We start from the raw sequence: 25387 nt of genomic DNA on the forward strand, positions 1-25387 counted from the left end.
ATTTTTAAAGCTCACATATTTATTAAAAATAAAAAAATATACTACTAATATACACCCTCTCGGTCGTTCATAAAATATCCATCAACTAATGTTGGTTTGTAAAATTTTTGCAAATTTTTATTATTTATTCATTTTTTTCAAAAAAAAAACACCTATTTCTAGAACAATGACAAGATAAACCTCCGGTTAGGCAAAAGATTTACAACAAATTCTTCCTTTTAAATCTACAAAACAACCTGGATATATCTCCAAAGCAGATCATTCACACAAATACGAGGAATACAGCCGTGAACAGAATTCTGAGTAGAACTAAAAGAAGGTTCTTTCTTAACCCCTCACTTCTCTTCATAACTTTCTAGTTTCGACGTCGAAGCTCGTCCTTCAGTAGATGTGCCACAGATTTGTAACCCATCTCTCTAGCTATATGTCATTCAGACAGTCAATCAAAGATAGTAGAAAAAATACTTACTATACAATTTCATTATTTCAATTAAATCAGTACACAAACCTACCCTTGAATATTGCAATCCCAGTTGGAACCATCTTTCGTTTCTTCAGACATAATGAACTGTTGGATTAGAGCCACATCAGAAAGCAAAAGAATTATCTCATTGTTGCACAAAACTTATGATCCAATGTGTGTTGTGTTATGTATATATACCTGTTGCATATCCAGAAAGGGTCGAGTCCTTTGTCTTCCACACAGTGAGGACACATCCAATCTTTATTTGTTCTCACCTCCTCCATTTCTGAAGAACAAAAACAAGGAATTAAGTTATATTTGTTTCCTAATTGATTTTGATCTTCACTAATAGTTTACAAGTTTTGAATTACCTTCACCATATCGAACCTTTAGGCAAGCTCGACAGAGAACCCCATTGCTGGAATGGCAAACTGAGCACTCTGTTTTGCCTGCAAAAAGGGCAATTTGAATACATAAATAACATTGTTAGAAGCCATTCGTCTAGGCCATGTTAACACGGACGGAGACCCACCTGCACATGGTTGAGTCATGTCCAGTTCACCACAGCGTTTACAATCTTCTTCCCCACACAGTTTCTTTTGCCTGCATTTCTCATGTAACAACAGATTTAGTGAAAAGATAATTCTTCAAGACTAGCATATAATAAAAATATTCCCATGTAATCCCTAATAAGCTTCATAGTTTCCAGCCATTTTTTGTACTTCTTAAATCTTGATGATGGCTAAAGTTTTCTAGTAATGAGAATTAACAGAAACTGCATTTTTCAATAGCAGCATTCCACAGGTGAATCTGTTGTAACTTGTAAGAAACAATTTGAGTGGAAAACCAGATCAAGGGACCTGAGCTCCAATTCCTCGATTATACTATAGGATTACAAGAATTCCTTGTGTAGTAAAAGCTGTCCTCCTAGGATACAATAAGCAAATGCCTCACAAATATGTGGTAGTGTACTATCTTAATGGTCCTTCTGATTTTCATTACCTGTCTTATATGAATTGAAAGAACATTTTAAAAACCTAAAACTGGTCCTGAAGTAATCTCAGTTAATTCCCAAAGCCACAGCTTCAAATGGCTTAATGAAACTAACCATCTCAAAATAACTCAGGATTGTATATTCAAATAAACACCACATGCACAACTCAGAGAAGAAAACAAAATTGTTCTCTAAGAAATGCAGAAACGGTAAATAAATAACAATAATAGCAGCATATATACCTGCAGAAATGGCAGCAAATACCATAAACAGGATCATATAAACTCCCTCTGCTCTTGCTTGCACATCGTCCGTCAAGCGACAGACGCCTTTTTGCATTGCTATTTCCCCTGGTGTCACTGCCTTCGAAATAGCTCAATTTCTCTGCAACCACATGCCCCAAAATAGAAACCCTAATGTCTAATAATGTCACCAAATATAATCAAGGGGATAAAAACAAAAATTCACAAAGTAATAAGGCTCCACACAGACGCGTCGCCCCGTACCTTGCAGCGGAGGCGTTTTACCTCCCAATCGAGCAGAACGGCGCAAAGGAATCGAGCTATAATCAATTTTTTTGTATTTCCTAACATGAGTTCTATCAGATTTAGCCGATGGAGTCAAGGACCGGAGATCTGCTGTGGTATTTTGAAGCCCTAGAGCAGCCAATCGAGCCTGTTCGGCGAATCAAGACATTAGCTAAACATTTCCCATCCGAAACCAACAAAATAGAACAGAACATATGCGATTCAGAATAACCTGATTCTCGCCTATATGCGCTTTTCTCAGCTCTTCATAGTCAGTTCTTGCGCTCACCATCGCCATTGTTTTAGAAAAAAGATGCAGAATGGACAGAGAATGCTCTCCAACGGCTATTTTGAATTTGAACGCAGTACCCCGAAATTACATTAATGCCCTTCCTAGATATTTATTCAATATGTTGTTGCTTCCTTAATCCTAATAAAATTGCTGTCAAACAAACTCTCTCTTTGTTGCAAGAACACCTAGAGATCTGAAAAAGAAAAAAAATAAAATAAAATATATATATATATATATCCGTTGTATATAGTGAAAAAAAATACTAAAACTTTGAAATATTGATATACAATTTAGGCTATGTTTAATCTTAAGATTTTACCAATTTTATTATTCTAATTTTCTTTTCTTTCTAAAAATATCAAATCAAACATTCAATTTTTATTTATTTTATTGCTAAAAATAAATTTTACATTCAAAATATCGTATCAATATATATTTATATCGCCTCAAACTATTATTTCAATTAAAAATTTTACGATTCAAAATCAAATTTTAAAACCAAAACCTGATAAAAAAACCAACCCTACTAATTTTATATATATACTGAAAATATTGTATACTATTTTAATACTTTGATATTGGATAGTATGATGTATTATTTTCAGTATGGCAAATCATCACTTAATAAAAACAGCAATAAACATGAAAAACGTCCGTTAGGACAAAAGGTTCTTCCATTTACACCCTCAAAAACAACTTGAAGATATCTATAAATCCCCTGGTTACATAAAATCAGTTTAGATTTCAAACAACGGAATACTATCACCACATAGCCATCAGCTAACTAAATAACAATCAGATTCTTCATCTGCAGCTTGAGATCCGATGCCGAGTCTCAACTCCTCTGTTCCGCACATAACAAATCTACGCACCGTCAGACGTTCGACAAACGCATCCAACGCCTCCTTCATCCACGAGTGCGCGCAGGCTTCCCGAGCTTCACTAACTGTCATCTGTTAGAAAACGACAATACAGTCATTAAATACAGAGCTGTTGAAGATTCTTGTTTGCGGATAAATAAATTAATTATGCATATCCTAAAACTATTAGGTGAAACAATCGTTCTGCGCATCCGACAAGAGCAATCATTACAAAATGTCATCTTACAAGAGTTTGTGAAATGCATACCCAAATTCGTCGCCGGAGATTTTTCTCCGGCCAGATGTCTAATTCCTCGTCTACTAACAGGGGAAACACCGATCCCTCGTGGAGCTTGTCTTTGCTTTTGCTCTTGAAAATCCATTCGCCTAATTTGTCCTAAGAGGTCATCAAGGCAAGTGAGTTTTGGCGATTTCATATCAAAGTATGAAAACTTTGTAATAAGAATGCGAATGAATGATACTAACCCCCAAGACTCCGACAACGCCGGCTTCCTCCAGCGTCTCTCTTATAGCGGCGAATTCAATGTTCTCGTCGAGTTCCCAGCCGCCCTGAAGAAGTTAGTACCAAAGGTAACTATGTAAGAACATAGGAATGTTAGTTGTAATAAGATATTTGACAATTACGTGTAATGATTTAGTAGTTTCTTCGTAGTACCTTCGGGAACATCAATCTTTGACTCTTCTGTGAGGTGATCAGAAGGACCTCCAATTCTTCAGTCTTCCCATGGACCAGAGGAGATTTGTTGGTATTCCTAATTCTGTAAGGAATGCATCTGCACAGATTTAAGCACAATTCTCAGATAATCCAAAACATTACTGTAAGGAATAGACATGAAATTACAGAGCTCTTCAAATTCATACATACAGACATACCCAACAACTTGACGAAATTCCTTGTTGTATCGCTGCAAATGTCTCCCCGTACGGGGCGGTAGTGACACCAGCTTCTCGATATGCATGCTGAGACCAAACAAAAAACCCTAATTTTGTGGGAAACTCTAAACCAGAAAGCAAATTGGGGAGGAAGAAGCTAGGTCACACAAGGCTTGTCCTAAAACCGCTGTAATAAAAAGACAATACAGATTAGGAAAAAAACTTGGAAGAGGTATGTGGATAACTGCAATGGCGGACGTAGTGCAAGGGCTTTATAGGAAGAAGGAGAATCTCCATACGGGCGGGCCATAGCTGGAGAGCTTCCAGATCCAATAATAATTCATCAACACCGCTGAAATTCGAGTTCAATCCGTGTGAAATATGAATATAATTAATTAATTAATCACTGTTTCGTAGTATGGGAGCATTTATGTACACATTTATTGCATTGCATCAAGGTCGTATTCGAGCAGACTATCAAACGACGTCGTCCTCGCCCCACTCCTCACCCAATGGGAACTCACCTCGTGTGCTGTCTTTATCATTTAATTTTAGTTTTATATTTAAGAGAAAAAAAAAAAACATCTACATAAAGTATGCTAGTATAAACTATATATGCATAGGTTTGTGTGTTTTTGACCCATAACTATTTGATGATTGTATAATAACATTCAACAAATTAATAATACAAAAATTTAAACTCAGCTGGTGTTTTTTTTAGATAAAAATGTGTGTCTATTGTCTAATATAATGTTTATTAAAAATAGTTGAACGGACGTAATAATTAATTAATAAAACTAAAAAAAAATTGAAGATCATGTAATAAAGGTGGGGGAAAAAACTTTGTGAATATTCAAATATTTGAAGTAACTATGTATTGCTCTAATCAAAATAGTAGATCAGTCTATTAAAAAAAAATACACCCTTTAAATATTGCTGGAACGAGATGATTGTCATTATTATTATTATTGTTGTTATTATTACTAATATATTATTTTGAATGGCATATTGAACTTCTGAAATTATGGAGAATATTTCTCAATTCTCATTACCTAATTGTTTGTTAGACCCAAAAATAATGTATTTAATGGGTGTGATCAGAGAGAATCTGAGTAACATGCAAGCAGAATGGAAAATTACACGGTCAACTTTGCCTTCTAGAAGAATCAGAAAAAAATTTAAATAGTTATTATTAAATATTAATTCCTTATTTAAAATTTTATCATTTATTAACAATCAAATTAAAACACTTGTAAATATATGCAAGCAAACCGTTGATGAGTTAACCACATATGTTTTTTCTCAAGCTACTTATTATTAGGCCAACTCTCTAGTCTCTATCATAGTTTGGGCAAGTTCAAAATAGGATTTTATTCTTATAACAATTGTTTATTATCATACAATATTAACTTAAAAGATATGCATTATTATTAATTAGTATATAATTATAGTAATTTTGTATTGCGAAATAGTCACAAAGTTTGAAAATAAATATTTTTAATGAAAACTTAAATGAATAATATGAGAACACAATAAAAAGCATATGTAAACCGACTTATTGCCAATCATCCTTATTATTGGAGACTCGGCTAAATTCAATGAAAGTGATATTTATTTAAATCTCTTAAAGGTCGATCCAGTCAAATCTGAGTTTTCCCAACCACATTAATAATGCTACTTATGATAATCAAATTTCGAATATGTGCATGAAGCAAATACAGTAGTTAATGGTATTGCTCCAAAGAGTAAACTATCAAAATATATACACATATTAATTAATATATATATATATGTATATTTTCGTAAGTGTATTCTCATCATTCCCTCTCTTAAATACAATTTATAGTTATGGAGCAAATTAAACGGAAAGTAACATGTGACACCAATAATTACAAAAAAAATCATATAATATTTCCATATTAAAAATGACATTTATCTAACAGATATGGATAGGCTTAAATTACTGAGGCAACAGCTAAAAAACATGTCACAAGCACGACCCTTCCACCAATTCTTAAATCGCACTTATGTCGACTGAAAGTTCAGTTTCAACGGCCCCATTTGTATCTTTTTAGATAGATACCAACCAGCTGCGTTCCTTCCTATTTCATTAAATATTTTTCTAGCTATAATATTTTTACTAAGTAAGAGGGCAAGAACTAGTTGCAGTGCAGTGTCCTATTAGCACTCGAAAAATAACGATAGCAGATTCTCACGTTATCAAATATATATATATATATGAATCAAGACAATATATCTATTATAATCTATAATTTCCTTCTTCAATGACTTTCCAATTTCTTCTTCTTTTTTTTATTTTTTATTTTTTATTTTAGAGAGCTTCCACAAACCGTTGATAAATAATACGTTGGATACGGATTTTGAACAAATGAAGATAAATTATTTAACTTTAATGTTGTTACCCCAACATATATATATACTAAGATTTCTTTTATAATTTTTTAGATGTTGAAGTGTGGGGGATGATCGAAAAAAAAAATCCATTTTGAATAGAATGATAAGGAGGATCTTAACACTTTTCTCTTACATATTGCATACTTACATCGGATAATAATATTATTTTTGCGTCTCCGAGATATATATACTAATATTTCTTTTAGGGGCTGTTTGGTTCATAGACTTTTTTTTGGTGGGATTGGGATTTTACAGTAGGACTTATATATTATTTTTGGTTGGTAAAATAGGGTGGGATTTATATTTGGTGGATTTGGATTTTTTATATTCTAAATTTGTCCTCTTATGAATTTTATTTATTTTGACAAATTAAACCTCTAATTCATTATTAATATAAATTGAAAATATATCAATAATTTTTATAGTACGACAATAGATTCGCATAAACTCGAGACCCTACCGAGCCCGACCTATTTATTTGAAGTTAAAGTCCAATTATTTGAGTATTAGGCCTGGATCCGGGTTATGATAAGGGTAATATAATAATAATATATCAACCATACATATGAAAAAATAATTTCGAATAATATAATTATATTAAAAATATTTTTTGAGTTTAACGTATTCATTATTTTATTATAATATTTTTCTAATAAAATACATAAATTTTAATATACATTGGATCTATACATGTGTAACTTTAAATTAAAATTTAAAAATTGTAAAAAATACATTTTTCGGATCCATCAAGTCTTACCGGGTATAGTCTCGGTCGGATCTAGTATAACGGATCCAATTTGAATCTCGGATTTAACAATATATATTTGAGATGAATATCAGTTTCGACTAAACTCGACTTATGGTCGTCCCTATAATTTTATAATTCAAATAAAATTTATAATAAATAATAATTTAAACAATGAATTTATTAATTTATTTTAAAAAATATTTTACAATAAAAAATAATATAAATTTAATTAAATATATAATTCAAATAATAATTCATTTTAAAATTATTTAATTTTTTATATAAATATAATACTATTATTTTTTTTTTTATAAAAGGATATAAATGTAAAAAATTAAAATTTCAAGAATGTGATTTAAAAGTAACAGGGGTATTCCATTACAAAAAAATTCTTTATTTGTAAGATTTTAGACCCATTTTTCAAATCCCATCATTTTAAATTCCACCTTAATCCCATGAAATTCCATTAAATCCTTGAACCAAACAACCCTTATATTTCCTTAAAATGCTCGGTGTAGCATGGTGGGGATGGTAGAAGAAAACCATTTTAAATAAAATGGATATGCTCGAAAATACAAAGAGATAGAGATTTCATTATTTTATTCTTTTATATTTCTGCATCCATGAATTACATACCTAGCTGTAATATTATTACGATATTCATGCATTGATTTCCATTTAAAATGCCAAACTAATTTATATTTGTATTTTGTATAGGTGTGAAGCCTCTGCGAATTTGTCGAAACTCAGACATCAAAACTAGATGTATAATTCCTTACATGGTGAATGACACACACACATATATATATATATATAATAGATATTGCAAAAATATTTAACCAAAACCTTAACTGGAAAAAGAGAATTAAACAGATCCATGATGAATCAATAATAACATGAAGTCAAGACAAGAAAACAATCCCAAAAAAACAACTAAACCAGATTAATTCAGTAGTCGTAAGAAAACCATGCCAAATGCATACTGATACGGTCTTTTTTAAGGTTTCCAGAGTAAGGTTGTCTCAGCGATCATGGAAGTCACAACATACGGATCCATGTTAGAAGCCGGCCTCCTGTCTTCAAAATACCCTTTTCCGGCCTTCTCCGTGTCCCGCCCCACTCTGATCGACGCTCCCCGATTTGCCACGCCCTTCAAACAACCATATAAATAAATCCGTATGTAAGCGTAAATCTTAAATTTTTAGGCCAAATGGTCATTTAATAAATCAAACATGATCGATGATCTAACATTCGAGCATTGCTCACCCATGAAAACGTGTTGATGTCGGCTGTCTCATGCTTCCCGGTGAGGCGTCGTTCATTGCCTTCTCCGTATGCAGCAATGTGATCTTTGTGCCTCAATCGCAGCTTCTCAATTGCCTTTTTTATCACATCGTAGCCGCCTTCTTCTCTCATCGACTTCGTGCTGGATAAGGTTAAGAATAGTAGAGTTAAGCCAACATAAGACAGCGGAGAATTTTAGGCGAAGATGCCGGCAGGATTGAGACCTGTAGTTTGAATGCGCCCCGGCGCCGTTCCAATCGCCCTGGATTAACAAAGGCTATGTTATTACAACATGGATGAAACAAAGAAGAAACACCAGAGTTTGTTGCTGTTTAGTCTGAGGTCTAACCGGAATTGGCTTTGGGTCGAAAGAGAGGACTGCGCCGGCAACCTCTGTGATCCTCTGTTGCAATGAAATGTTGGTTGAGTTTGTTCTTGTTCCTGTAATAAAATCTCTTTTTCTTTTGTGTGTGTGTTCTTGGTTAGGATTCAATTACCTCTAGAATGTACCGCGCTACCCATAGCTGATCTCCGGCCGAGATTCCCACAGCCGGCCCGACCTGGAATTCCCACTGACCGGAAAAACAATATATTTTTATAGAGAATCGCAAAAAAAAAGTTAAAAGAAGTTTGATGTCTGTACCTGGCCAGGCATGACTTCGCCATTAACGCCGCTGATGTTTATTCCGGCGTAGAGACAAGCTTTATAGTGAGCGTCAACTATGTCCCGGCCGAAGGCCTTGTCAGCGCCGACGCCACAGTAGTACGGACCCTGTAATGAAGTAGACAACATAAAAACACACAGATGCTACCTAAGATCAGGGCAAAGATCAAAATACCATAAACTCGAAACATCGGTCATATCATTACCTGAGGACCGGGGAATCCGCCGACAGGCCAGCCCAAAGGCCAGCTAACATCCTTCTGCAACAAGGTGTATTCCTGTTCTATCCCGAACCTGTGTTTCAAAAATTTGAAACAACCTCAGTTAAGTTTGCAATGATTTCAGATCATATATAAGTACTAGAAACAGAGGCTGGTTCGAACCAGGGCCCCTCGGCGACGACGTCCGGATGGCTAAAGATCTTAGCTGCAGCATGTCTCTTGTTTGTGGGGATAGGATCTCCAGTTGGTGTGTAACAATCACACATGGCCTATAAAATTTTACAACCAAACAATTTTGAGCACAACATTACACCATATTTATATACAGATCTAATTCAGACAAGAATCATCAGTTCTTACAAGAATGTGGTTTCCCCTCCTGAATGGATCACGGAAAATTGCCTGTGGGCTGCAAGAAAATTACAAGAAGTAACAATAATCAGTTTGTTAATCAAGAATATATATATATATATATATGTATATATATACAAAGGGGTTTGGAATTAGGGTTTTAGTATTGATTACTAGAGAATGACTTCACTGTCTTCACCAGGTGCTTGTTCTGTGCTGCTACCATCAAAGTTCCACTTTGGAAGCTTTGAAGGATCAGTGACAGGTCCAGGGAGGGTCTGGATTATACCACAGGGAAATTATCATCATTCATCAAAATCAAGAGAGATAATTGACAGACAAACAAACTGTGTTTTTTCATGTAAGAAAAGGACACACAAACTTACTCTGGCTTTGCTCCTCAGATCCCTCCCAGATCCACCAACCCTAAACCATTACAACAAAATCATACATGTCTGTGAGAACTAAAGAAAGATGAAAATAAAACAATCTTGGAAGAACCCACTGACCATATGTACTCAACAATGGTTTTCTTGGTAACATCAGATAGATTCAAGTTGAAGAGATCACTTAGCCGAGCCATTTTGGTGTTCGGAAATCTGCTCTTTTTAGGTATTTGTCAGTGTCTCTGAAAGAGCAGTCTCAGTCTCACCAAGTGCCTCATTATGGGAATATTGAGAGCGGTTTTATAGGCTAATTTGGCGTGGAAAAATAAGGGAAAATCATCATATCATCATGTTTCACATTTCTTGTTTACAAATTGGAAAAATAATGTATATATATAGATTTTCTTGTTATAGCTCATCCCATGAATACCAAAAACCTATGGGCGATGTTTTCCTAGGCTAAACAAAAGAAATACTATAAGTGAAAAACATCATTCTTAATTTCTTTCCACACTTTTCACTTCCTTTTTTAATTTTGTTACTGTGGAAGAATAGGTTAAAAGAATTAACGACCCAAATCCAAGAATGGTGGAAAAGTCCCTTATTAATTTGCTGAACTGATTCATCTCCGTCCCCAAAGATTTTAAAATACTGTAATTAATTAGGGTTCTTGAATTGCCATGGATGCAAAACAATACCTTTTCGACTTTCCCAATGGAACTTGTCCGTACATGAAGAGTTTTCAGGCATCTTGGTTTTATCGACTAATGTCGATAACTCTTACGGTTTTCCTCAATGCAATGAGAAGCCAAGAAAGAAGATGAACCAACCAATGCAATCAGAATACAAGAAAAACGACAGATGCTATAACACTAACAGTCCAAGAATCATCTCTGCATCTGCACTGTGTCTACATCTCATCTCTGAGAAACAAAATCTGTGCAAAAGAAAACTTAGTATTTACCAACAAACCAGAACCAACATTGTCCAAGAATTCATTCCACTCCAAGCCTGTAAGAACATATCTAGTCCCCTCTATCGGCAACGATCACATTCCCATTAAAATCGACGTCCAAAACAACCGAATCGCCTTCTCGAATTTCCTGTGCCAGCATTTTCTCAGCCATGCTGTCCTCAAGAAGCCTTGTAATAGCCCTTCTTAACGGTCTCGCGCCGTAGCTCGGATCATATCCTTCCTCGACGACTCTGTCTCGGAACCTCTCCGTCACCTGCAGCTCTATATCCTTTTTCTTAAGCCGATCGAATACCTGCTTCAGCATGATGTCGGATATCTTCCTCACCTCCATCTTCGTCAGCTGTTTGAAGACGATCATGTCATCCAATCTGTTCAAGAACTCAGGGGTGAAGCTCTGTTTCAGCTTCTCCGTCACCAATTTCTTGATCCGGCTGTGAATTCGATCCTTCTCGACGTTATCCACAGCTGAATCGAGGCTCCGGCTACCCTGCTCGATCTCGTTGCTCCCAACATTCGACGTCATGATCAAAAGTGTGTTCTTGAAGTCCACTGTCCTGCCTTGGCTGTCTGTCAATCTTCCATCCTCCAAAATCTGAAGCATTACATTGAAAATCTCCGACTGCGCTTTCTCAATCTCATCGAACAGGACAACAGTGTAAGGACGGCGTCGAACAGCCTCGGTCAGCTGCCCGCCGTCGAGATGACCAACATAGCCAGGAGGCGAACCGATCAGCTTTGAGACAGTATATTTATCCGAGAACTCACTCATATCCAGCCGGATCATCGCATCCTCGGATCCGAAGTAGTAATAAGCGAGCGCTTTCGCGAGCTCGGATTTCCCGACACCAGTCGGACCAGAAAAGATGAAGCTAGCAATAGGTCTGTTGGGATTCTTTAGCCCAACACGAGCACGACGAATAGCGCAGCTAATGGCTTTGATTGCGTCTTCTTGCCCGATGATCCTCTTGTGAAGAGACTCCTCCATTTTAAGGAGGAGATCGGATTCGACAGCCGAAACCTTCTCCACCGGAATGCCTGTCCATGAAAAGACAATGTGCTGAATGTCGGCTTCTGTGACGACAGGATCGCCTCCATCCCCGGCCTCATTTTCTGCCTTCCTCATTTCCTCGACAAGAACCGCTATTTGAGCCTTGAGTTCCTTCTCCCTGTCGCGTAGCTCCGCTGCCTACAAATTTTATTACATCGATTCATTCGTCGAAGATTCCAAAATTTGCAACACGACTTTTACCTTCTCAAAGTCTTCGCATTGAATAGCTTTACTTTTCTCCTTGGCGATTTGCCTTACGTCTTCATCGAGCTCGCTAGCTTCCTCAGGGAGCTGCATGGATAACGAAAACCGTTGCCGTGATACTGCGAAAAGAATTGTCGAGACAACACGAGAGGATCTTACCGGAGCACGGCGAAGCTGCGCGCGCGAACCAGCTTCGTCAACCAAGTCGATTGCTTTATCCGGCAGAAAACGGTCACTGTTGGATGCAAAGGTTGTCTTAAGACTAATAGACGATATCGCTACTGTTCGACTGCCGTAGCTGTAACAATAGTAGTACCTGATATATTGATAGGACAACTGCGCCGCGGCGGCTAAAGCTTCGTCAGCATAACGAACCTTGTGATGAATCTCGTACCGGTGTCTAAGGCCTTTAAGAATCTTGATGGTTTCCTCGACTGTCGATTCGGGCACCTTCACGGATTGGAACCTTCTTTCCAACGCAGGATCCTTCTCAATGTGCTTCCGGTATTCATCTAGCGTCGTTGCTCCAATGCACTGCAAGTGCAGCATCGTTCAGACACCCGGCTTTCGAGGGCTGTGTGTCTTATTCAGACATGTATGTATGTATCTATGTACCTGCAGTTCACCTTTAGCTAATGCAGGCTTCATGATGTTTGCAGCATCCATGGCTCCTTTCGCGGCTCCAGCTCCGACCAACATATGCACCTCATCGATGAAGAGTATAATGTCGTCGTTCTGCTTAACTTCCTCCATCACCTTCTTCAACCTCTCCTCGAACTGACCGCGATAACATGTCCCCGCGACGAGGAGAGCCATGTCCAGTGTAATAACCTGGACGCCATAAAAACAAGACAATCGAAAAGAAGTCTACACAGGCTGTAATAACCTTTAGCTAACAGACAGACCTTCTTCCCTAAAATCGCCTCCGGAACATCTTCATCAGCTATTCGCAGAGCCAGCCCCTCAGCAATGGCTGTTTTCCCGACTCCAGGCTCTCCAATGAGACAAGGATTGTTTTTAGTACGCCGTCCTAAAATTTGCGCGACGCGCTCGATTTGCTCCTGTCTCCCGACAACAGGATCTATCTTCCCCTGAAAATGATCAAGAGTGGCGCTAACGGTAACTTGTCATCATTGAAACAAAAAAAAATTGCATCTAGTTATAGGATTCTCACCTCTTCTGCAAGCTTGGTCAAGTTTGTTCCATACTTCTCCAGAGCATGAATCTTTCCACCAAGAGCTTTAACAACCTGTGTTAGAAGAAGACATCCTTAGTTTCCGACAGCGAGAAGTATTGGAATCGATCCAAGCAATGCTTTATGTACCTGAGTTCGAATCTTACGCAGATCAGCGCCTAAATTCTCGAGGACACGAGCAGCCACGCTTCCAGATTTATTAGAACTGCCCATGAACATAGGGAAACCTCCAAAGTCATTGTCACCTGAAATCAATCGCAAAATTAAATCGATCATACAAAAATCAAGCTATGTCGAAATAAGCTAAGATGAATAAGTGTATGTATACAGAACAAGCTCACCCTCTCGAAGCAATCCCAGCAACAAGTGCGCGGATCCGATGTTATTTTGGCCTGAATTGATAGCAAATGAAGCAAATGCATAGGTTTGATGATCAAAGGTTGTAAGAACATCTTTGAATGGTGCTAGTAAATGAAAAGAATACAATATATACCAAGCTGACGAGCTTCCTCTAGAGAAAGGTCAAAAACTCGTTTAGCCCCGGGAGTAAAAGGTCTGTCGACAGCAGAAAATTCACTACCTCGTCCTATTTGCTTTACAACCTCTACCCGAGCCTTCTCGAGGTTTATTCCAGCAGAATTGAGGACCTTAGCAGCAATGCCGACTTCTTCTCCAATAAGTCCGAGTAAGATTTTCTCAGTTCCTACAACAATGTGCCCAAGCTGTCTAGCCTCTTCTTGTGCAAGTGTAATAACTTTCAATGCCGATTCTGTAAAGCGTTGAAACATGGCTCGGGGGATGAGGATCACGCCAGCAGCCTCAGTAATCCTCTGATGCAATAAAATGTTCGATCATGTCACCGTAATGAAACTGTGATTGGTGTTAGGACAGAATTGGATTACCTCAAGAATGTAGCACGCAGCCAACAGCTGATATTTCGCAGACTTCCCGGCTGCTGGCCCGACTCTGAATTCCCACTGATCAGCAGAATCACAATGTGTTAAAAACATTCAGACACAAAAATAAAAGGAGTTTCGACGATACAATGATGTCTCTACCTGGCCAGGCATGTTTTCGCCATTGATTCCACCTATGTTGATCCCAGCAAAGAGACACGCTTTATAATGAGCGCCGACTATGTCGCGCCCAAAGGCCTTGTCTGCGCCGACACCACAGTAGTACGGACCCTGCAATGTAGTGCAAAAAATTATTACACAGATGCATTCACAAGATCAAGAACAATAAATGGATCCTCATTCAATTACCTTCGGACCGGGGAATCCTCCGACCGGCCAGCCTAAAGGCAACTTGACATCCTTCTGTAATAAGGTATATTCTTGATCAACCCCATCACTGTGTTTGAAACAACCTCAGTTCATTCTGCATTGAATCAGGACAATGATAGTAATAGAATCAGGGTGTCAGGACAATACCATGGCACCTCCACCTCGTCGTAGGGATGAGTAAAGATCTTCGAAGTACCATGCCTCCGGGGTTTTCGGATCGGCTTTCCAGCCGGAGTTTGAGTATCACACATCACCTATAGAACAATATATATATATATATATATAAATGAATGAATGTATGTATAGATAAAATGAGTAGTCAGTTTTCAGACAAGAATGAGGCAGAAAATTCTTACAAGAATGTGGCTTCCCCTCCTAAAAGGATCAGGAAAAATGGCCTTTGGGCTGCACAGAATTGCAAAGGATAGTAACATACAATTTAGTAATCCACAATGAATTAATGAAGAGAGGGTAATAATTTGGTAGGAATGTATGATTGTAATATTATTATTATTACAGGAGGATGACTTCACTGTCTTCACCAGTGGCTTGACCTGTGCTGGAACCATCATAGTTCCATTTTGGTAGCTTTGAAAGCTCAGTGATGGGTTCAGGGAGAGTCTGATCAGGAGATAGATCATAGCTATATTAGCAACACAATTGTAGAAACAAAAACAAGAAAGCCCAAAAATACAAAAAACAAAAAGGTAGTTTTCATGGAACCAAAAGGGCACAAAAACTCACTCTGGCTTTGCTCCTAAGATCCATCCCCGATCCACCAATCCTTCAAAAAAAACAATAAATTCCACAATCAGAACCTGAAAGAAAGACTCCATAATCTTAAAAAGAAAGGGGTTTTTCTGAGCACAAACAACCAATCATTTCATCAAACATTCATTTAAAAAAACGAAAAAAGAAACAATCTTGCAAGAACTAGCTGGCTGACCATATGTATTCAGCAATGGTTTTCTTGGTGACCTGAGAGAGGTCCAAGTTTATGAGATCACTGAGCAGAGCCATCAAATGTGGTCCGTGTTCGTCGCCTTCTGTGGCTGAAAGAATAAATATCCCTATTCGTCGCCTTCTGTGGTTGTTAACAGTACTACAAGGATGTTTTGGTCTTCGCAATTAAGTCTTCATTTGTCGTCAATGTTCCACCAATACGATGTCTCTAACTTTTTCAAAATTAACAATACCGACCATGCATGATTGCAGCCACGTCAATAATCTAACAATTTTGTTAATTAATTATAACGATTCACACTTTACAGGAAGGTAATGGGAATATACACACTTTTGAATTTCCTCTCTTGTTTTATGGCAATGGAACATTCCTTCTTCCTCACAAGTTAACATTTGAATGCTGCAGCGGAAATTCGTGCAAAATTTCCTTTTATTTATTACCAGAAACCCATTAATCTCTCTCTCGTCGGCCTTGTCGAAGAAACACAAACAAACAAAACAAAAGCCTGTAGAGAATGAAATTTCTGCCAGAAGCAAAAGCACCTTATGCAAAAGTGTAAGAATCCATTCCCTAGTGGCAGACATTTGAATATATCATACACAAACTATTTCTTTCAAGATCAAAGTCTTGTAAAATCTTAGACTGACTCGATGACGATGCCCCAAATGGGAATGTAAATCCAAAGTCTCGTCGCCATAGAAGAACAAGTTTTAAGGGAGAGCTAATCAAAAGGGACACCCACCTGCAGTAAGAAACATACTTGGTATGAGAATTTTAGATAACCACAGGCTCGGGAGACGGCTCCGGCGGGGCGCCGCTGCTGCCATTGAGCACGATCACATTGCCGTCGGAATCAACATCGACGATGACAGAGTCTCCTTCTTTGATTTCCCGCGCCAGCATTTTTTCCGCCATGCTATCCTCGAGAAGCCTCATGATAGCTCGTCGTAGGGGTCGGGCGCCGTAGCTCGGGTTGTATCCTTCCTCCACAACTCTATCTCGGAACCTCTCCGTAACCTGAAGTTCGATCTCCTTCGTTTTGAGTCGCTCGAAAACTTCCTTCAGCATTATGTCGGCGATCTCTTTCACCTCGAGCTTAGTCAGCTGTCTGAAGACGATCATTTCATCCAATCTGTTCAAGAATTCCGGCCTGAAGTACTGTTTCAGCTCCTCCGTCACCAAGCTCTTGATTCGGTTGTAACTGCTGTCCTTCTCGTCGTAATCGAGGTCAAAACCGATGCGCCGGCCTCCCTTCTCGATCACACTGCTTCCGACGTTCGACGTCATGATCAGAAGCGTGTTCTTGAAGTCCACCGTCCTGCCTTTGCTGTCCGTCAATCTCCCGTCTTCCAGAATTTGAAGCATCATGTTGAAGACGTCGGGATGGGCCTTCTCGATCTCGTCAAAGAGGACAACAGTGTACGGGCGGCGGCGAACGGCCTCGGTCAGCTGCCCACCTTCAGTGTAGCCGACGTAGCCGGGGGGCGACCCAATCAGCTTCGAGACGGTATGTCTCTCCATGAACTCACTCATGTCGAGCCGGATCATGGCCTCTTCAGATCCAAAGTAGTAAGCAGCGAGGGCTTTCGCAAGCTCGGATTTCCCCACACCCGTTGGACCGGAAAAGATGAAGCTCGCAATAGGCCTGTTGGGATTCTTGAGCCCGACGCGGGCACGGCGAATGGCGCGACTAATGGCTTTCACAGCTTCGTCCTGCCCAATGACCCTCTTGTGAAGGGTCTCCTCCATCTTAAGCAGCCGATCCGATTCATCCGTCGACACCTTCTCCACCGGAATGCCCGTCCAGGAAGAAACGATGTGTTGAATGTCAGCTTCTGTGACAATCGGACCGCCGTCCCCGGCCTCACTTTCTGCCTTCGTCATTTCCTTGCTTTTGTCCACGAGAGCAGATATTTGGGCCTTGAGGTCCATCTCTCTATCTCGTAGCTCCCCGGCCTGCAGATTTTTCGAAACAATTTAGTTCAAGAGTTGAGTATTCCAGTATTTGAAACAGGGGTACGATGAATTGGGATACCTTCTCAAAATCTTGACTTCGGACAGCCTCATTTTTCTCTTTGGTGATCTGCCTGAGTTCTTTCTCAAGCTCTCTAGCTTCCTCAGGTAGCTGCAAGGATAATCGAATCATCATAGATCAAACTGCCGAATAAATGGAAGTTGTGAGAGTGAGACAGAAGCCTACCTGAGCATGACGAAGTCGGACTCTCGAACCAGCTTCATCAACCAAGTCGATTGCTTTATCAGGCAAAAATCGGTCACTAAAAGATGTAAAGATGGTCTCAGTTGCTCTGTTAGAAAATTATCTTGAATCGAAATAATTTTTTTTTTTTTTTTTTTTGTAAATAAGTCCAAAGCTGTGAAGAATATGCACAACCAGATGTGGATAAATTATTGCAAAACACAATACCTGATATATTGATACGACAACTGTGCTGCAGCGACTAAAGCTTCATCAGTGTAACGAAGCTTGTGATGGATTTCATAGCGCTCTCGCAGCCCTTTAAGAATTTGAATAGTTTCATCCACAGTGGGTTCAGGAACCCTGACAGGCTGGAACCTTCTTTCTAATGCCGGGTCCTTCTCAATGTGCTTTCGGTATTCATCTAGTGTTGTGGCACCAATACACTGCAAGCAGAGCATTATTCAGACATAAAAATGCCCAATGAAGAAAGGTTTATCGACCAAATAAACTCAAACAAACAAACAAACAAGAGGAGAAACAGCAAAGAATTGTGATGACTTTAGGAGAATATATAAATGGCTGCAATACTTGAAACCATGTCTGCTGTTCATTACCCAACAAACGATTTTCTCACTATTCAATTTACCCATTCGGCTTTTGTGTTCTTAGCGTACCTGTAATTCACCACGAGCTAATGCAGGTTTCAAGATGTTTGCAGCATCGATTGCCCCTTCTGCAGCTCCAGCTCCAATCAAAGTGTGCACTTCATCGATGAAGAGTATAATTTCATCACTCTGCTTAATTTCCTCCATCAGCTTCTTCAACCTTTCCTCAAATTCACCACGATATTTTGTTCCAGCAACAAGAAGACCCATGTCTAGAGTTATAACCTAAGCATCACAATAACAACAACAACGGCTACTTCAAAAAACAATAAAAAAGAAACTGAAAGGCAAAGCTGCTCCACAAAACATTGCATTTCCGACATAATGCCAGCACTCAACAATGTCAAACAAGTTATCTATGATGTTCACATTCCAAGCACCATTTTTAGGATAATCATATGCTCATACTAAAGAAATGAAACAAATAGACTCGAAATGATGACAACCATTGACTCATTGATTAAGAACACAAACTGGGATACAGTCCTAATCATAAAAGCAGCTATGCGCGTACCTTTTTCCCCTCGATCGTCTCTGGAACATCCCCATTGGCTATTCTTTGAGCAAGCCCCTCAGCAATAGCTGTTTTCCCAACTCCAGGTTCTCCAATGAGGCAAGGATTATTCTTAGTGCGACGCCCTAAAATTTGAGTGACACGTTCGATTTGCTCCTGCCTTCCCACAACAGGATCTAACTTCCCCTAAAGTAATCAAGAGCACCACTTACCACCAGCCCTCAACAATAATTTACCATAGAAAATCTGAAGTGTCTTGTGTGAGCATTTCAAGAATTTACCTCCTCTGCTAGCTTGGTCAAGTTGGTACCATACTCCTCCAGTGTAGGCATCTTGTTACCTGAGCTTCCGCCTCCTACACCAGCACCAACAGCCTCTGCACTCTCCCCCACCATTCGAATAACCTAATTTCCAAGAAGATTGGTTTGAGTTTCAGAGGAGTGTAATAAACTAAAGAATGTGAAATTGAACTTACCTGAGTTCGAATATTACTGGGGTCAGCACCTAAATTCTCAAGCACACGAGCAGCCACACCTTCACCCTCACGAAGCAATCCCAGCAATAAGTGCTCAGATCCAATGTAATTGTGACCTGAATCAACACGAGGTGCCAATATCGTAACTTAAATCATGCTTAATAGAGAAAACACTCGGTTTCAATGATAAAATGCTGCATGTTTAAATATAAAGAACGTCTTTAAATACATTGAACCCACATCAAACTTACCAGCATTCTCAGAACATCATGAAAGAAGAAAGACAACATGACCAAAGAAAATTATTTAAAGAAACTGTATAAAGAGGTTACCGAGCTGGCGAGCTTCCTCTAGAGAGAGTTCAAGAACACGCTTAGCACGAGGAGTAAAAGGAATCTCCACAGCAACAAACCCACTGCCACGACCAATTATTTTTTCAACCTCTACGCGAGCATCCTTGAGATTAATTCCCATGGATTTGAGGACCTTGGCAGCAATTCCAGTGCCCTCACCAATAAGTCCCAATAAGATCTGCTCAGTTCCAACAAAATTGTGCCCTAGCCTTCTTGCCTCTTCTTGTGCAAGCATAATGACTTTGATTGCTTTCTCCGTGAAGCGTTCAAACATGGCTCGAGGCCCCGTTCTTAACTTTTTCCCTCTCTTACCATAGCTGGCAGTTAACTTTGATTGGAGAGTCTGCCCACTTCTCCTCAACGCTACATCCAGAGCATTAGCCCCTCGCAGTCCGGTGAAACTCCTCAGTCGAATGGGAGTCGACTGTACACTGGAGAGCATTGTCGACGCCTTTTTAGTCTTGGTGGACCCTTCAAACTGTCCATTATTTGCCCATCCAACCGAAGATGGCAAATTCGTTGATTGAACTAAAGCCCGCGCCATATCTGCCCCCAACAAATCTCTGCACATATTTCAATCCCAATTAGTCATATCAAATGTATTCAAAAGCTTAAACAAAAACCAACTGCATCAACAACCAACACAGCCTTAACCCTAAAAAATTCAACTCCAGTTGGATATAATCAGAAATGACAAACACAGGTTCTTGAACCATTAGTATACACTCCTGAAATTACGAAACGATTTGGACAAGAAGCAAGTGAAATGAAATTAGGCCTCACGAATCTACCAATTGACTATAAAAACAGACAATTCAAGAACAGATGCATATCAACAGTTGACGCCCAGCTCAAAGAAACAGCATAAGTTGCAAGTTTCCAATCCCCCAACGAATTACAGAATGAAAAAGAACCCGGGTGAACAAAGAACCCTAAATTACTGGGACAAACAGAAAATCCACAACTCAATTTGAAAACCCACTTCGATAAATCAGGTCAATCACAAGAGAAACACCTCACCTTAACCAACAACACGAGAAAGGAAGGCACCGAATACGGTATATCCAGAAACCGCAGCAAAACGGTCTCCTCTAACGAGAGACCGAAGACGACCCGTCAATTACCCGGCCGTAGAACCAAGAAGCAAGAGAAGATCCAATGAGATATCTTGAAGGATAGAGATATGGATTATATTAGGCTCTCCGGTTACTCTCTCTTCATTTATTTCGTTTTCTTTTTTTCTTTTTCTATCGATTTTTTCGGTTTTTGTCTCCACGCCTTCGCATTGCGTTTTCCTACGCCTACACGATTCCTTCATTGACTTACGGTGCACCGTCACACAGCGAGTAATATCTCTTCACAGCTTATCAGAGCCGTAGGATCAGAATATGAATGCAGACAGAGAATCAACGATTAGGATTCATGGGCTCCATATGTGTATATTTTTTGGACATGTAAAAAATTGAGATTTTTAATTTTAATTTATAAATATATATATATATATATATATAATTAAAATGGATGGAGTAACAAGTGTTAGATGGAATCAGCACGACCACAAGTTACGTGGAATTTTAAACAAAAATGGGAAATTAAAATATCAATCAAAACGGGCCTACCCAATTTTGTCACCACTAATTTGTGCAATAGTTGGATTCTAGATATCGATGTGCGGACAATTCTCAATTGTATTTGATGTCTAAGTTTTTCTGTAAAATTTCATTTAAATGGTGTATTATTGATACATTGATATTTCGTTTAGTATATATGAAGATTTTATAGAGAAGTGTAATTGGGCCTAATTGTTCTTTATTGAGCTTGAAATGTTTGGGCCTTTGATCCAGTATGGGCTTCTATTGTTCTTGGGTTTTGATCCAACCCATATTAATATGGGCTTCTACAGTTCTTGGGTTTTGAGGGGGGAGATCCTCCGTAGTGGTGACCCTTGACTATACTAATATGGGCTTCCTCCTTTATACTCTTCCTGTGAACTTTCTTGATTTTCAGCCATATTATAAAATTTTTGAAAATGCATAGTTCTTATAATTAATAGTACATGATTTTTATTTTTTTCTAAAAGGATAAAATATTTTTTTCCAAAAAACAATTGTGATGCAAATGACTATAGATTGTACAATTACTTTGTAGTCATTAATTAGCTATTGTCAAACTTGCTAAACTAGCCTTGTCAATTTGAGAGTTTTTTTTTCATCATTTTTTTGTATGTTTGTAGTTAGAATTGGTTGAAATTGGTACGAATCATTTGAACTGTCTAACAAGTCCGTCATCGCTTTGTTTATAGTGATATAAATGTTTTATTTGTTCTTCTACAATCCGATATCATTTAGGTTCATTCAAATAGGCATCTTTTTTTTGTTTGAATTTTTTTACAATTTTTTGGGGATTATTTTGTATTTTAAGGTTCTATTCTATAAACTTCCTTTTGCTCAAAATAAATTAGGATACAACATTTCTATATTTATTATTATAATTATTATTATTGGAGGTACAATTATTTGAACAAAGAACGTGTGGATTTTGCTGATTGAATTGATTGTGGAGCTGTAAAATTTAATTTCCATATGTGTATATATGTGTGTGATGATTTTGTTATGTCCATCTTTTGCGGTAATTGAAGAGTTCCAGCTTTTTGAAAGACTACTGCCTCAGGTGGGTTTCTCGTGAAAACTTCAATGAGTCACTGTCTTTAATTATTTTACTTTAATTTTCTAATTATATTATTTTCCCTGGAGTGGCTACCAAACTCATCTTTAGGTATTTGATGATCACATGTTGCCATTTGATTCAATTTTGCCTGCTGCAATTTGGTTCCAATTAATATATATATATATATATATATATTGTGATCGAATATCAGATAAACTCTTCTGGCCATTGTAATGATTAGCTAAATTGATTTATAATAAGAAATTTACACAAACATCCAAATCTGATGATTTTGCATGTAACTGACCTCATGATGATTTTCTTCTTCTTCGATTTCACACACACACACACGTATACGTGTTTGTGTGTTTGAGGGTTTCCCTAGCTGTAAAAAGGATGAATTGATTCTCCAGCAATATTACGTGTCCGATTGCCTCACTCAAAGACAAACACAATACCCTTTTGCCTTTTGTATTCTTCAAGCCATTTCTTGTCCACTTCTGCAACTATATATATATATATATATATATATATAAAGATGTGTGTTTTTTCTTTGTCCCCATTCCCTATTGCTTGAACCTCCATTGCAGAGTCTGTTGTGCATTCATCATTACCATCTTCGAAGCTTCGTGACTTTTAAGGATATGCTGTCGGGAGGAAACAGCATCGTTTGGAATAACCATGGCGAGCCCAATAACGAAGAACTGATGGAAATGGCAGGCACCATCTCTTCTTCTTCATTCAAATCCATTCTCGAAGCTGAAGATGATCCCACCAATATCTGGTACAACTCCGCCGCCGGCCGCCATGGCATCTCAACATTCACCTCAAGAAATTCCGGCGATCACGACGACGATGACGAGGACAACACCCATCTGATCTTACAACCTCAGGATAACTCTCCTTCCTCCTGCTCTCCATCACCAGCCTCAGTTTTCAATCCATTTCATCATCTTCAGGTAATAAACCCCTTTCTGCAACAAAGATCTTTAATCCCGACAGCAATCCCTCCTCATGTCGTCACAAAACCCTTTGAGAGCACCTTCGATTTGGGCTGTGAAAACGGGTTTCTGGACAGCAGTAATGGAGTTTCTGGCTTCACTGATCATTATAACCAATTGGGAATCCCCAATTCAAACCCTAATCACACGCAGGTTACAGGTGCATCCAATTTAAACCCTTTTTTCGAATTAGGGTTTGATGAGGCCTCCATGAAAGCAGATTATTCTTTGCCCTATTACAACCCTAAGCCACTAGTGAATAATTTCTCCACAACTATTGACAATCATAAAAAGGATTCTTTCAACTTTGGTGACCGTGAAGCCATTAATAATCAAGTTGTAAGCTTGAATCCAACAGATCAAAATGGAGTGATGATTAGTGAAAGTAAAAGGAAATCAAGTAGTGGGAATGATGAGGATGAAGCAATCAGCATCGACGATGATTCTAGTCTGAAAAACGGCGGCGGCGGCGAAAGTAGCTCGCCGGCGGTGGCCGGAGGCAATCAGAAAGGGAAGAACAAAGGGCTTCCGGCGAAGAATTTGATGGCGGAGAGGCGGAGGAGGAAGAAGCTCAATGACAGGCTGTTCATGCTTAGGTCTGTGGTGCCAAAGATCAGCAAGGTATGAAATTTTATGTCTTACATTCACATCTTATTTTGAGTTCGACTCTAATTCCGTTGAAAGTCCTATTTGAGTTCGCTTTTTCAATTTGATACATTCAGAGTTCTATTTGCATCTCGTGATCTTCAAATTTCCATTCACATGTGATATGAATTCTGATGAATGTTCGTGCAATTGTATGATCAGATCTTCTTTCACATGTTACTTGTTTCAAGTTTGGTTGCTAGCTGTCATTACATCGACGATGTTCTTGGCTTGTCTGCAGATGGACAGGGCTTCAATACTAGGAGATGCTGTCGACTACTTAAAGGAGCTTCTGCAGAAGATTAACAATCTTCAAACTGAACTAGAATCCACCCCTTGCAGCAGCTCTTCGCTTGCGCCGCCTGCCGACTTCTTCCCTTTCTCACCTCCAGCTACGCCTTCTCAACTTCCGGCGGCTCATGTCAAAGAAGAGCATAGCTTAAGCCCACTGGGACAACCTGCGAGAGTAAGACAACTGCAGTTGCAATTTGCATACACACAACGTTGTTCGGCGCTCTTTTATGACTAAAACAAATTATATTGGACAGGTTGAGGTGAACTTAACCGAAGGAAGAGGCGTAAACATACATATGTACTGCGGATTGAGGCCGGGGATTCTGCTCGCGGCGATCAGGGCTATCGACAGCCTCGGCCTCGACATTCAGCAAACTGTTATCAGTTGCTTCAATGGTTTCGCCATGGATGTTTTTCGAGCTGAGGTAGCCAAGGATCGATCTTGATCCTTTTTCCATTTTTTTGGATTTTTGAAGAAGTTGATGATGAATTTGCCTGATGATTAATGTGTTCTGTTTCTCTGTTCGAATTTGGGCAGCAATGCAAGGAAAGACAAGAACTCCATCCTGATCAGATAAAGGCTGTGCTTCTTGATTCACTTGGCTTTCATGGCGTTTTGTGACCACTTCAAATACCCCAAAAACATGTCTGAATTTTTCTCCATGTGCTATGGTCTGTATTGTCTCATTTAACATGATGTTTTTTTAACTACTTCGTCCATATGCTTTGATACTTCAAAATTTAAATTTCTTGAAAAATAACTCACAGGTCATTTGGGCTTTTAAAAGATTAAAACATGGG

At 38.7% G+C, this 25387-nt stretch overlaps 6 protein-coding genes across 9 annotated transcripts; 1 reads left to right on the forward strand and 5 right to left on the reverse strand.

The window, feature by feature from the left end:
• Positions 1-298: 298 nt before the first annotated feature.
• LOC127239490 (uncharacterized) lies at positions 299-2462 on the reverse strand. 2 transcript variants are annotated; one of them, XM_051257677.1, is made up of 8 exons: positions 2217-2462; positions 1964-2132; positions 1700-1841; positions 996-1066; positions 835-912; positions 662-749; positions 513-568; positions 299-420 (listed from the first exon to the last, which is right to left on the reverse strand). In XM_051257677.1, the coding sequence occupies exons 1-8, from the start codon at positions 2280-2282 to the stop codon at positions 356-358; spliced, it is 735 nt and encodes a 244-aa protein (XP_051113634.1). In that variant the 5' UTR covers positions 2283-2462; the 3' UTR covers positions 299-355. The 2 variants fall into 2 exon arrangements, with proteins under 2 accessions (XP_051113634.1, XP_051113642.1); XM_051257685.1 differs by having other exon boundaries at positions 334-416.
• A 435-nt stretch (positions 2463-2897) lies between these two features.
• On the reverse strand, positions 2898-4379 carry LOC127239502 (nudix hydrolase 18, mitochondrial-like). The gene is made up of 5 exons (XM_051257697.1): positions 4031-4379; positions 3813-3930; positions 3623-3706; positions 3405-3533; positions 2898-3229 (listed from the first exon to the last, which is right to left on the reverse strand). Exons 1-5 carry the CDS (start codon positions 4114-4116, stop codon positions 3053-3055), a joined length of 594 nt encoding a protein of 197 aa, XP_051113654.1. The 5' UTR covers positions 4117-4379; the 3' UTR covers positions 2898-3052.
• Positions 4380-8025: 3646 nt separating this feature from the next.
• LOC127240553 (glutamine synthetase nodule isozyme-like) lies at positions 8026-10460 on the reverse strand. Its single transcript, XM_051259281.1, has 12 exons — positions 10223-10460; positions 10100-10139; positions 9888-9991; positions 9723-9771; positions 9525-9631; positions 9348-9435; positions 9121-9249; positions 8975-9049; positions 8827-8880; positions 8702-8739; positions 8460-8619; positions 8026-8343 (listed from the first exon to the last, which is right to left on the reverse strand). Exons 1-12 carry the CDS (start codon positions 10294-10296, stop codon positions 8191-8193), a joined length of 1071 nt encoding a protein of 356 aa, XP_051115238.1. The 5' UTR covers positions 10297-10460; the 3' UTR covers positions 8026-8190.
• Positions 10461-10906: 446 nt separating this feature from the next.
• On the reverse strand, positions 10907-16170 carry LOC127240517 (ATP-dependent Clp protease ATP-binding subunit ClpA homolog, chloroplastic-like). Of its 2 annotated transcripts, XM_051259239.1 has the most exons (18): positions 15755-16170; positions 15553-15592; positions 15326-15429; positions 15165-15213; positions 14956-15062; positions 14788-14875; positions 14581-14709; positions 14425-14499; positions 14016-14352; positions 13864-13914; positions 13652-13767; positions 13502-13576; positions 13233-13418; positions 12943-13158; positions 12644-12861; positions 12487-12562; positions 12325-12414; positions 10907-12261 (listed from the first exon to the last, which is right to left on the reverse strand). In XM_051259239.1, exons 1-18 carry the CDS (start codon positions 15826-15828, stop codon positions 11125-11127), a joined length of 3168 nt encoding a protein of 1055 aa, XP_051115196.1. In that variant the 5' UTR covers positions 15829-16170; the 3' UTR covers positions 10907-11124. The 2 variants fall into 2 exon arrangements, with proteins under 2 accessions (XP_051115196.1, XP_051115202.1); XM_051259245.1 differs by lacking the exons at positions 10907-12261; positions 12325-12414; positions 12487-12562 and having other exon boundaries at positions 12692-12861; positions 12954-13158.
• Positions 16171-16315: 145 nt separating this feature from the next.
• Positions 16316-21218, reverse strand: LOC127240536 (ATP-dependent Clp protease ATP-binding subunit ClpA homolog CD4B, chloroplastic). 2 transcript variants are annotated; one of them, XM_051259265.1, is made up of 10 exons: positions 21000-21218; positions 19959-20542; positions 19627-19742; positions 19433-19555; positions 19152-19337; positions 18647-18862; positions 18198-18415; positions 17973-18048; positions 17808-17897; positions 16316-17728 (listed from the first exon to the last, which is right to left on the reverse strand). In XM_051259265.1, exons 2-10 carry the CDS (start codon positions 20521-20523, stop codon positions 16547-16549), a joined length of 2772 nt encoding a protein of 923 aa, XP_051115222.1. In that variant the 5' UTR covers positions 20524-20542; positions 21000-21218; the 3' UTR covers positions 16316-16546. The 2 variants fall into 2 exon arrangements, with proteins under 2 accessions (XP_051115222.1, XP_051115219.1); XM_051259262.1 differs by lacking the exon at positions 21000-21218 and having other exon boundaries at positions 19959-20558.
• Positions 21219-23191: 1973 nt separating this feature from the next.
• LOC127240545 (transcription factor SCREAM2-like) lies at positions 23192-25346 on the forward strand. The gene is made up of 4 exons (XM_051259271.1): positions 23192-24268; positions 24534-24758; positions 24841-25011; positions 25125-25346. Exons 1-4 carry the CDS (start codon positions 23291-23293, stop codon positions 25206-25208), a joined length of 1458 nt encoding a protein of 485 aa, XP_051115228.1. The 5' UTR covers positions 23192-23290; the 3' UTR covers positions 25209-25346.
• The last annotated feature ends 41 nt before the right edge of the window (positions 25347-25387 follow it).

The sequence above is a fragment of the Andrographis paniculata genome, unplaced genomic scaffold (genome assembly GCF_009805555.1).
Source record: "Andrographis paniculata isolate CXL003 unplaced genomic scaffold, ASM980555v1 Contig18END, whole genome shotgun sequence".
In the NCBI taxonomy this organism is placed as follows: Eukaryota; Viridiplantae; Streptophyta; class Magnoliopsida; order Lamiales; family Acanthaceae; genus Andrographis; species Andrographis paniculata.

Excerpts from the sequence above, each read along its gene's own strand:
- LOC127239490 (XM_051257677.1), bottom strand. The coding sequence starts at position 2,282 with ATGGCGATGGTGAGCGCAAGAACTGACTATGAAGAGCTGAGAAAAGCG. Across the intron at positions 1,067-1,699 it reads ATTTGCTGCCATTTCTGCAG|GCAAAAGAAACTGTGTGGGG; the intron begins GTATATATGCTG and ends TGAGAAATGCAG. Across the intron at positions 569-661 it reads CCTTTCTGGATATGCAACAG|TTCATTATGTCTGAAGAAAC; the intron begins GTATATATACAT and ends CTAATCCAACAG.
- LOC127239502 (XM_051257697.1), bottom strand. The coding sequence starts at position 4,116 with ATGCATATCGAGAAGCTGGTGTCACTACCGCCCCGTACGGGGAGACAT. Across the intron at positions 3,707-3,812 it reads AAAGATTGATGTTCCCGAAG|GGCGGCTGGGAACTCGACGA; the intron begins GTACTACGAAGA and ends TAACTTCTTCAG. Across the intron at positions 3,230-3,404 it reads ATCTCCGGCGACGAATTTGG|ATGACAGTTAGTGAAGCTCG; the intron begins GTATGCATTTCA and ends GTTTTCTAACAG.
- LOC127240553 (XM_051259281.1), bottom strand. The coding sequence starts at position 10,296 with ATGGCTCGGCTAAGTGATCTCTTCAACTTGAATCTATCTGATGTTACC. Across the intron at positions 9,250-9,347 it reads GCGGATTCCCCGGTCCTCAG|GGTCCGTACTACTGTGGCGT; the intron begins GTAATGATATGA and ends ACTTCATTACAG. Across the intron at positions 9,050-9,120 it reads GCGAAGTCATGCCTGGCCAG|TGGGAATTCCAGGTCGGGCC; the intron begins GTACAGACATCA and ends TTTTCCGGTCAG.
- LOC127240517 (XM_051259239.1), bottom strand. The coding sequence starts at position 15,828 with ATGGCTCTGCTCAGTGATCTCATAAACTTGGACCTCTCTCAGGTCACC. Across the intron at positions 14,710-14,787 it reads GAGGATTCCCCGGTCCGAAG|GGTCCGTACTACTGTGGTGT; the intron begins GTAATTGAATGA and ends ACTACATTGCAG. Across the intron at positions 12,262-12,324 it reads AATGCGAAGACTTTGAGAAG|GCAGCGGAGCTACGCGACAG; the intron begins GTAAAAGTCGTG and ends TAAAATTTGTAG.
- LOC127240536 (XM_051259262.1), bottom strand. The coding sequence starts at position 20,550 with ATGTGCAGAGATTTGTTGGGGGCAGATATGGCGCGGGCTTTAGTTCAA. Across the intron at positions 18,049-18,197 it reads TTGTCGTATCAATATATCAG|TGACCGATTTTTGCCTGATA; the intron begins GTATTGTGTTTT and ends TACATCTTTTAG. Across the intron at positions 17,898-17,972 it reads TCCGACTTCGTCATGCTCAG|CTACCTGAGGAAGCTAGAGA; the intron begins GTAGGCTTCTGT and ends TTATCCTTGCAG.
- LOC127240545 (XM_051259271.1), top strand. The coding sequence starts at position 23,291 with ATGCTGTCGGGAGGAAACAGCATCGTTTGGAATAACCATGGCGAGCCC. Across the intron at positions 24,269-24,533 it reads TGGTGCCAAAGATCAGCAAG|ATGGACAGGGCTTCAATACT; the intron begins GTATGAAATTTT and ends GCTTGTCTGCAG. Across the intron at positions 25,012-25,124 it reads TGGATGTTTTTCGAGCTGAG|CAATGCAAGGAAAGACAAGA; the intron begins GTAGCCAAGGAT and ends GAATTTGGGCAG.